This window comes from Ciona intestinalis, chromosome 4 (genome assembly GCF_000224145.3).
Source record: "Ciona intestinalis chromosome 4, KH, whole genome shotgun sequence".
In the NCBI taxonomy this organism is placed as follows: Eukaryota; Metazoa; Chordata; class Ascidiacea; order Phlebobranchia; family Cionidae; genus Ciona; species Ciona intestinalis.
Window position 1 is genome coordinate 366,818 of NC_020169.2, and position 10,810 is coordinate 377,627.

Sequence of the window (10,810 nt, forward strand, 5' to 3'; positions counted from 1 at the left end):
GTTGTCCAAATTATCAGCCATACATAAAAAAATGAAAAAAATCTAAAAAAAAAATAATCACCCACAAAGTAACATACATGGTAACTCGTAAGCTGGCACGAGCTTTGGGGTAATGGGCCAAGTCTGGCCTAAATCCCAGGTCCTCACAGACCTCACCCATACAGAATAGAAAAGCTGGCACGAGGTGTCAAACCCGTGAAATAACGACCGTCGTTTTCCGGCCACGCGGGGATAATAAAGTAAGTTACATTTATTCTATCATTCATAATTATACATAAACAACAAAAATAGGAGGAAAATAATATTGAAATAGAAAATAAGTAAATAAATGAACGAAAAAAAAAATATATATATATAAACAGGATACATATTACTATATAGTATACGCAGTAGAAAATGAAATAAGAAATTCAATATATATATATATATTCTAGAAAGTTAAGTTAAGATTTTTATATAGAAATACAGTAAGCTACTAAGTTTATTTACCTGTATTTCCTGATGTTGGTTCAATGATGGTAAAACCCGGCTTGATTCGACCAGATTTTTCCGCATCTTCCACCATTCGTAAACCTATCCGGTCCTTAACAGAACCACCAGCATTGAAAAACTCACATTTTCCATCTAAAAATGCAAAAATAATATAGAGTTATAAAATCTATACACACGGTGAAATGATATATATAATAAATATTAACATATATTTTTATTGGTTGTGAACTTGTGATTATCACCAATTTACATGAGTTTGCAGGTCTGCAAAAACCTAAGTATTGCGGGATAAATAAAATTGTAATGCAACTAATTAATAGGCTATATTATGGAATATACTAAACTAAATAGTGTTATATTAGGTCTAACTTATATAAATTTATTAATTATTATTAACCAATTTAAAAAGGGTTTAAATTTTGCATATTCTGGTGTCTGAACATTGGCACATTACTAAAAGAATCAGCAGTGTAATTGATCCACAAAGGAACAAGCCATATTTGAACAGTCGTTAGTTTTTTCTTTACCTAATATTTGCATTTATTACAGTCTCATCCCCTGTGTGAAAGGATATGGCCTATGGCATCAATAGGACTGAATCAAATCTAATCACATAAAAAGTATTCTGAATTAAACAGTACGCAACACTGACAAATGCAAGCGAATTTATAGAATGTGTGAGCACTGAGCAGGATGTATAAGACAGCTTAATTCTCAATAAAGAAATGTAAATGTTTTGGCTGATTGATTAGTATCGTGATAATATTAGCGACTTGCTAATAGCGAGCTACCTTATTTTTGAATTATCAACTTAAGCGTATTAACGCAAGAGATTCCACCTGCAAGTTGAACAAGTTACATTACAACACAAGCCTTATTGTCACGTGCTCCATTATCAAAACGGGTAAGGTCACACTTGCAACTGTAACCAACATGTCAGTAAAAAGATGATATTTCTGTCAAGATAATGGTGAATTGATGTTTTACAAACCTAACTACAGGATACAGCTAACAGGAAACTAATAAAATTGACGCCACCTAATATATCCTAGAAATAATTAGCCTATATCATTAAATGAAACTAATTTTTGGTTTATTTTTCATGCTTTTCATAAAATGGTTATAAAAAAAACATGGTAGGAATACTGGGAAATTTTAAATACATACAAATAGTCCTATATACATATACATACACATATATGTTTATATATCTACATAGGCTTGAAGTTCCAATTATTTGACAACATATATGACGTCATAATGATTTTTACGTCACTAAAGCCGGCCACCCCATGAATGAAATAAAACTTTGCACCTATGTATTAAATATATATCTATTTGTTTCTCTAAAATAATGTTTGGAAATTTTAATTATAATCAAATAAAAATACCTAATGTTTACTTACATAATTCACATTTTAAACCATATTCTTTTTCCAGTCTTGACAACCGAACCATTGGTGTATCTCCAATAGCTTCAAGAACCGAACCAAAAGCAACATTTCGGTTTCGCAATCTGCAAATAAGGGATTTTAATGATTTTCTTTTGATGAACACCTATTCTAATACGTGGCTATGCTAAACACATGTAAGTTCTTACATTAATTATACAATTACACATTTGTACATTCTTAAACAATATATACATGCCTTTGCAGTAAATATTTTTTTGCAAATTATGTAAAATATTTAACTTACGGTCTGACAACAGGATGTGGACAAACTTGACTTGTATTTACACTCCATGTGCACTTTGGTGGAAGGTCAGGACGAACCCAGCTTTCTGCATCGCCAGCTTCTTTCTACAGGCATTTAATACTAAAATTTAAACCATACATTTATTGTACATAATAAATATAGGTGCTACAGTAAAGAATCCTCTCCATACATCACCTGCTAACCACTATTATCCTTAATTAATAGCCCTAGCTATCAATCATCCAAAACTTTCCATCAGCCTAAGCTGTAAGTAAGAAACCTAAAAATTCTTTACTAGTGCCATAATATGTTAATAACTAAATATTACCATTGTTGTTCCTCCATTAACCGAACTCATTCTTTCTTTTAGTAACAGAATAAAAAAAATTGTGTATGCAACAAACTAACTACTGAAACTACAAATAAAGGCATCCATTATACAGAAAAATATGAAACGTGTGACTACACTATACGTGATCGAACATTGTTATATAAATCATGATCAGATGTCACCATTAATTTGTCAGATAATTGTTGAATACAGTTGCGACTTATTATCCGAATATCACTCTCTTCTTTTCACAAGTGGGCGCTCCTATTAAGTTCAAAAAAAATACACAAAGAAACACTTTAAATTGGTAATAAGTGTAAAACAAATTACTTAAATACTGAAAATACCTTTAAAAATATATAAAACACTGGTAAAAACATCTTTCCCAAATTAGGTAAGTTATATACGCTCTTTCGTTCTGTTTACCATCGTTGGCTCTGTGCTGTAACGGTTAGCGTGCAGTCGTTTAATCTCTTTGTTTCATTTTTTCCGGGTTCGAGTTCCGCACAGTGCAATACATTTTATTTTTTTAAATTTTTTTTTGTGTGATTAGCACGAGTTAGGGGTTGGGGGTTAGGGGGTTAAGGGTTTAACTTTAATGTGTGTAAACTGTAAAACTAACTGTTAGTAAATGATTTTATAAAATATTGAAATACTATACCAATACACGTTTTATATGTCACAAAAATGACGTTTTTTAAAAGGGCCCAGAAAATAATAATAAAAAAATGAGCGCCCAAAAAAGAGAGTGATATTCGGATAATAAGGCGCATGTGTTGAATACAAACATGTAAGCAAACGACATATTATATTTCAAAACAATAAGTAAACATTCTTTATTAACATCATGCGTATTATCTGTTAGTCAATTTGGACTGCTACTCTATATCGTGTTTTGAAGTATTTAGGTATATTGGGTAATCCTTTAGCTGGTGGCCAATTAAAACTTTGGTTTCAAAATGTTCCTTACGTCTCACTGATACCCGCTGTCTATTTTTTGAAAAAACCCAGGCTTTCGTGTCAAAAAATAACTTTGAAAATGGGCGAAATCGTGCTGCGTCACCGTATTTTCTACACGAGTCGTCATGAATTAAACAAAGGTTTGATTATTACGTCATAGAATGCGTATTGTTACTTTTGATTTCTACGTCAAAACAGTGCGAAAAACCAAGGCTATAACGTCCTGTAACTTACGAAATATACCACTATTGTGACGTAACAGACCGCAATTGTGACGTAATAAATCGTTAACCTTACGCAAATCAGACGAATTATGGTGACGAACCATGTTTTCGCCATTTTCAAAGTTAATTTTCGGCACGAACGCCGAGTTTTTTTTTTAAATAGACAGCGGGTATCAGTAAGACCTAAGAAACATTTTAAAACCAAAATTTTAGGTGGCCACCAGCTAAAAGAATACCGGTATATTGAATTTGGCGCCTTTAATTTATTCAAACACGACGTAACTACAACCTACATACACGGATAGCTCATATGAATCTCTTTGTTTTTTCTTTAAATCCTGTTCCGCAGATTCGACATTCCGTGGTTCTGTAATTAACCTTATACCAGTGCACTTTCTTGTTCGTATTTCAATAACCACACGTTTAGTTTTGTACCGCACGTATAAGATTACGTAGAGCGCATATTAGTTGCACATCACGTTACTCGAATACTACATTTTGATTGGTCCAATTTATGGAGGCGGAGTCCGCATGTTAACCTATAGATACAATATAACATGTGCGCCAATTAAACAAGACGGCAAAGCTCTAATCAAGTGTAATAAAAAATAATTTGCCATTAGGTTGAAAAACATACAAAGTATTATGCAGTACATGCTTCGAAACGCTATCGTGCATGCGCAAAAGTTCAGGCTAAAGAAAATGCGGGACCTAATAAATACGGACAGTTAGGAAAACAACCTGCGACAAAGTATACACTTCTTGTAACTAAGTAGGCTACACCTTTGTACCGTCCCAAAAACCATTCTACCATTTTCCCTACATCGTTGGTGTCACGATGGCTGATAACGTCATTACTGCAAGACCGCAGGCTGTGCCGATTATTAGCCTATAGGCCTACCGGTGTCGTGATGTGTATAGTAGAGTATGGGAGAATGTGGGACACTTAGGCACATATTGCTCAACATTCCCAAATTCAAAACATATGACGGGGTTATACCACGACGTGGTAAGTCTACTATCATTACTTTATTGATTGACAACAATTAAAAAAATATAATAAAACACACGAGGAGTTGTTTAGCCATTCACACAACAGGTGTACAAAGACCATTTAAAGAATTATAAAACCGTATCCTCGTGACTCCCGAAGGAACCACAGGATATTTGGATATTATGTCTTAATCAGAGTCCGTATATAAACATTATGTCTTAATCAGAGTCCGTATATAAACATGTTTATATACGGACTCTGGTCTTAATGGTGTCCCATCTTTCCCCACAGAACTGTATCACAGTTTACCCAAATTTACTTAATGCATAAAGATTAAGTATTAAACAGCCGTAACTATTACATCGGCGTAACTGTGTTTATAATTGATCGACGCATCTTGCGTTTTTCCAGTGAGTATGGGAAACTGTATTCGCGCAGTCCGCACGTTCGGCAAACTAACGCCACTTTTTAGTGTAAAACATTCTTTTCTGTTATTACTTTGTACCGGTGTTTTATGCTATAAAAGCTCTTCTATGTGTTGGAAGGGTAGTAGGAGCTACCTGTGCTGTCCTCACGTTTGTCTCTATAGCCCAAAGGCGCTCGTTTTTCAGAGTCGTTATGTTGACATGGAAGGGAGCTAAAACTGTTCTCCCGCACCCTCAACACTAACAAAGTCAAAAAGTTATAGAATCACTTATAATTTAAATTCAGTAGATATATGAGAATAGAGATGTGAGGATAAGAGTTCCAAAATAATACTGTTCGACAAAAAAGAATCTATATGGGTACTTCGTGTCCAATAAGTTACTTTCAATCATTATATAGTATGCTATATGGCATATATGCTCATATTAATCTCGCATGTAGATATATACATACATCTTGCATGTACATATATCTTAAATACTTCTTAAAGGGGCATACCAACGAAAAATCAAAATTTGTGTAATAATAGAAATTCTCAAATGTGATCTAAAGGTACCATCAAAGTTTCAAAATACAAAAGAATTTCAAAACCGGCAATTCAACCGCCGGAGTAAAAAAAATGGCCATGAAACAATGCATGGGATTTCCGATTAGAAAAAGAAATCACTCAACTTCGATCTTTTTGGAATACTAAAGAAAATTCAAACTTCATTTCTGATTTGGCATTATAAATGTTTCTTCTTTAAGAATATATATAAAAAAAATTGAAAAACATAGACGTTATTTTGTTTTATTTTTCGATTGAACAATTTTTAATACTTTTTTTTACTAAAATGATCGATATGTCTTTGTCCCTGCTGTAGGCTACCATTTTCTTTATAAAAAGTCAGTTGTTCGTGTTGAACATTAGGTTGAAAAATTGCTAAGCGAGCATAATCTTGTTCTTGTATGTAGATCATGGAGCCAGCTAGATTTAATCGAAAAATTAAAAGATCATAAAGTTTATATTTTTTATATGTTCACAGAGAAGAAGAATTTATTACACTAAATCCAAAAAAAATTTTCTTTGGTAGTTTAGAAACTAGAAACGGTCAAATTTTAGTGTCATTTTTCTTATGGAAAATTCTATGCATTGCTGAAACAGCTGATTTTTTTACTGCAGCGTTTTTTTCACACAATTTTTTAGAAGGTGTAATATTTTGGTAAACTTTGATGGTAGTGTTAAGTAACATTGTGGCACCTCTATCCATATGCACATTTTCAATAGTATTTTAACCACATAACTGTGTTTTGATTATGAAGTGCTAAATATTACTAATTCATATCGCGTAAAAAGTATTATTCATTACCACTAAAAATCTATAACTGAAAGCTAAAAAAAATTCACCAAAATAAACATTGGCACAAATCAAACATGATTATTTGTTAAAGTTTGCCATTTCTTTTGATCTAGTAGTAGCACTACAAACAGCCCCGATTAATGCAGCACGGAAGCCTGCTTTATCTAACTCATGCAATGCACAAATAGTAACACCACCAGGTGAGGTGACGGCATCTTTAAGAACTCCAGGATGTAAACCAGTTTCTAAATGCATCTTTCCAGCTCCCTAAAACCAACAAGAGGTTTGTATTACTGTTTGGTAAATGACATTTCACTTGGTAAGTACATAATGTAGTTATGGCCATGAGTTTTAAATAAAAATTAAGTTGCACATTAGTCATTAGATTTAACATACTATTTATTAGAACAAAGTAACCAAGCAAAAATTAATTATACCACTAAAGTTTTTGCAGCTAATTTTATGGCAAGTGCTCTTGGAAGTCCCATTTTCACTCCACCATCTGCAAGAGCATCCATAGCGGTGAACATCTTAAAATATAAGATGAGTAATAAGTAGATGCATGATGAACATTCGTATCATAACAGGTAAATATTTTTGACACAAAGACTAAATTTTGCTCAAGGTTTATTTAAATTACACCTTAATACAAAAATGTGTTACAATTAAACAAATGGAGTAACGGATAAAACATTTGAAAACATATGACATGCCAAGATAAATAGTTTCAAGTTGGGATGGGAATGGGAGCATTACAATACTTACATATGCAGGGCCACAACCAGATATAGCTTGTCCAGCATCAATCAAATGTTCAGCTAATGATAAACACTCTCCGCATGATGAAATCAATTGAAGTAAAAGTTTAATATCATCTTCCGTGGCACTCTTACCACCACAATATAGGAACACACCAGACTGAACTAAACATGGTGTGTTTGGCATGGTTCGTATCACTCGAGAATTTGGAAAAACCTGAATGCATAATAAACCAGAGAATAAGTATGGAAGTAAACTCAATACTTTTACTGTTTTTAATTTTAACAATGTAGACAGTTTTTATAATTGAGCTTTGATTACATACAATGACCTCTTAAGTGTAAAAACTGAAATAATGGAATTTAGTTGTAGTTCAGTGCGCAGAAAATGAACAGCTAATATAAATTAGTTTAGTGTAAGCCAAGAATACCATTAGTTAAAAAGTAGAAGTAGTAATTGATATTAATTTAAGTAAACGTTTAAAGATAAATTAGCACCTAACCCACCGCCTCCAACTTTGCATTTGTCAATCCAGCAATAACAGATATAATAAGCTGATCTTGGCTTTTAAATTCATGATCATCCATTTCTTTTACAACGTTTGGAAATATCTATTGTAAACAAAATTTTGGAATAAAAACAATTTGCAATGAGTTCCATTTTTGCTTAAAAATATCATGCATAAAATTGTGAGCTATGATGAAGTAAGTGAATAGTGACTGGTTTAATTAATAATAATGGATACTGACCTGAGGTTTGACACATAAAAATATTATATTACAAGTTTGAAGAACTTCCATATTATTGCTAGTTGTTTTTATCTCTTTATTTTGAAATCGAACCAATTTTTCTGCCGAAGGATTGCTCACAAGTATTGATGGTGCTTTTACACCTGTCAATTACATTAATATTTAATCGGTATATAATGTGTCTTGGGAGTAATAGTTACTTTTATAATTGACTGGTACAAACTGCTATCACAGAATGTAAAGCTAGGATAGAGAAATTAGAAACCTATGGCGAATACAAATGTATTGTTTGGACAAATTAAATATCTGTGGTTGTTAAAAATTCAATAGAAAGAAACATGAGGTAACACAGCAGATTGAGAAACCCTAATCTTTGTTTGAATTGCATAAAGACACCACTTCATTTAAACTTATGTTACAGAAAATTTACATGTATATAAAAGAGTATTTTACCAAAGTAGTGGACAGTAAGCACCACTCTGATGTACAGAAAAGGCACCTGACAATATTATACAAACAGCAATAGGATATGATCATGATGTACCTCCTTTTAGTATTCCCATTGCAACAGCATATGCCATTTCCCCACCTCCTACAAAACCTATATTATGCTCCATTGCAAATGTAATACTCTTAAAACTAAAAAATAGCTTTGTAAAGGACTATTACATATAAAATTTGAAAAAGATAACAGTGGGAACAAAAGCAATTCTACAAAAACAGCTCAATTACAATAATATTTTTTAAACTGTCCCATTCTACAAAACATATTCTAATCAAACACGATTTCTTCAATTGCTGTCAATATAAAAATTTACAAAATTGGATCGGTGTCATTCCAATCCACTGAAGCATTCGGCCACTTTGTACGAATACAATGATCCAGTGGTGGAACTAAATCCTTATCATCATGTTTACATACATTAGTAGCAGTGGTGTTCACTGTTAACCTTATCACTTCATCTTGATTTGCTAATCCATCATAATAAAATAAATCAAAAACTTTTTTAATTAACTTTTCACAAATTGTTTTATCAAACGAGAACAAAACAGAAAAATGACTTTCACTACACACCAGCCATATTGGGTATTTTGGCACTTTATAATTATTACCAATGGTACAAGATCCATAATGTTCAAAAAGAGACAGCATTCCTACGTCACTTTGCAGAGAAACACCATATAGTGTATTATCTGCATCTAACTTTATCTTGTTATCAAAAGCATTAGATGTTGCTGTGCCAACCAGCAATAAATTTATCATTTCTTGGGTGCAATAGTTATGTACACCCATTATGTGACCAGTAGGTTCATCCATATCTTGTTTGACTTGTTTTATTCCATGCGATAAAATACATGAAAACAAGAGAAGAATGCAACTTCCTTTGCCTTTCTCATAAATATCAATATTTTGTTCAATACAAAGCTTTAATTCTTCAAAAGACTTACAGGTTTGTAAAAAAACATATTCACTCACTCCATCAGTTCTACACAACATTGGTAACGTGAATTGTTTTCTTTGAGCCATCAGTGCTAAATAAGCAGTTGTTTGTACAGACCTACTTCTCCATATTATTTCAGCCAGTGCAGAAACTAAACATTTAGTTCTCTGTTTATCTGTTACATTAAGATCACTAGGACAAACAACTGTGTTCTCAATAAACAACATGTGTTTTAGTACAACAGCTTGAACTGCAGCCAATACCCCACAAGGGCCACCTTTGTTTTGCACAATTCCAAATCGGAGTTCATTTGGTTCACCGTAAGAACAGTTACAAAATCTGAAATTTTGATTTACCCACTCACTGCTAAAACCATTTTTGGTTTGACCAAAGAATAAATTCCTAAGATCCATAACAGTGCTGGCATCAAAAGAGGCAAGAGTAGTGTCATGAGTGAGTAAGTTTTCTTTTGTTGTCTTCCAATTTTTTGAAGATGAAATATTAACTTTTGTTGTTGGTTCATTCTCTGTTACATCTGTTAAACTAAGAATATCTACAACTCTGTTTAAATCTGCTTCATCCACATTCCTACTACTTATATTGGGAGTTTTTGAGCGCTCCCGGTATACCTGATGCGTGTTAGTAGATTGCACAGCAGAATATGGGCGTGCATGAGAGGTTGCTTTTGATTGACCCACATCAAATAGTTTTAGATCATTCCATAAATCTCCTGTTTGATTGATTTCAGAATGAAGCCAAGTAGAAACATTAGCACTCTTGTTGGTACCTGACATATGATCTACAGGTTGTGTATCGTGATAGTTATTTTTATTTGTGTTTTCTGACTGTGATGTCTTTAGCTTTGCACTGTCTTCATTTTGTACAGACTGTTGTGGTAAGCCAACATCACTGCCCACGATTACTGGTGTGTTATTTTTTAAAACAAAATTGGAAACCATTACTTCAAGTACAGACTTGTATGGTTGCTTTTTTATTTTATTTACCTTCATCAAACCGTCCATGTTTAATGCTGAAGCTAGCTTAGATCTGTTACTGATACTTGATTCATCTCTTGGAAACTCAACATCGAGTTGTTGAAGTGATTGAACACATTTGTGTCTGTGTAGATATTCCCGCACTAACGATGCAGTTATGCTTTCTAAGTTATTCATAGTATAATTAATGCAAATTCAATTGTATACGTAATCTTCATCTGTCAACAGACTACCCTACAACATTACTATATAAACAAAGTTACTACATAGATAAAGAGCAGGAACGCATTGTTTGAATCAACGTTATATAAATATGGGCTAAATATGTTTAAATTTTCAAACCACATGTCAGCACCGTGGTTGTGTGACATGTCAGCACCGTGGTTGTGGCAAAGTGGTT

The 10,810-nt window shown here is 32.9% G+C and overlaps 3 protein-coding genes across 3 annotated transcripts in view; all 3 read right to left on the reverse strand.

Annotated features, from left to right (window-relative positions):
• Positions 1-2,637, reverse strand: part of LOC100180445 (cystathionine beta-synthase-like) — an 8,713-nt gene extending 6,076 nt beyond the window's left edge. The window contains exons 1-4 of the mRNA XM_009859940.3: positions 2,519-2,637; positions 2,191-2,294; positions 1,899-2,008; positions 490-624 (exon numbers count right to left, since the gene is read on the reverse strand). Of these exons, the coding sequence (XP_009858242.1) occupies positions 490-624; positions 1,899-2,008; positions 2,191-2,294; positions 2,519-2,548 (379 nt within the window). The 5' untranslated portion in view covers positions 2,549-2,637. The remainder of the gene's footprint in view (positions 1-489; positions 625-1,898; positions 2,009-2,190; positions 2,295-2,518) is intronic.
• Positions 2,638-6,110: 3,473 nt separating this feature from the next.
• On the reverse strand, positions 6,111-8,629 carry LOC100187490 (pyrroline-5-carboxylate reductase 1, mitochondrial). The gene is made up of 6 exons (XM_002119850.4): positions 8,518-8,629; positions 7,974-8,116; positions 7,731-7,835; positions 7,231-7,440; positions 6,903-6,995; positions 6,111-6,732 (listed from the first exon to the last, which is right to left on the reverse strand). Exons 1-6 carry the CDS (start codon positions 8,588-8,590, stop codon positions 6,544-6,546), a joined length of 813 nt encoding a protein of 270 aa, XP_002119886.1. The 5' UTR covers positions 8,591-8,629; the 3' UTR covers positions 6,111-6,543.
• On the reverse strand, positions 8,613-10,810 carry LOC100182787 (probable ubiquitin carboxyl-terminal hydrolase MINDY-4). The gene has a single exon (XM_002119782.4). It carries the CDS (start codon positions 10,585-10,587, stop codon positions 8,788-8,790), a length of 1,800 nt encoding a protein of 599 aa, XP_002119818.1. The 5' UTR covers positions 10,588-10,810; the 3' UTR covers positions 8,613-8,787.

Coding starts and splice junctions, on each gene's coding strand:
- LOC100182787 (XM_002119782.4), bottom strand. CDS start 10,587: ATGAATAACTTAGAAAGCATAACTGCATCGTTAGTGCGGGAATATCTA.
- LOC100187490 (XM_002119850.4), bottom strand. CDS start 8,590: ATGGAGCATAATATAGGTTTTGTAGGAGGTGGGGAAATGGCATATGCT. Junction 8,117..8,517: donor AATGGGAATACTAAAAGGAG/GTACATCATGAT, acceptor TGTAATTGACAG/GTGTAAAAGCACCATCAATA. Junction 6,733..6,902: donor TAGCTGCAAAAACTTTAGTG/GTATAATTAATT, acceptor TGTTGGTTTTAG/GGAGCTGGAAAGATGCATTT.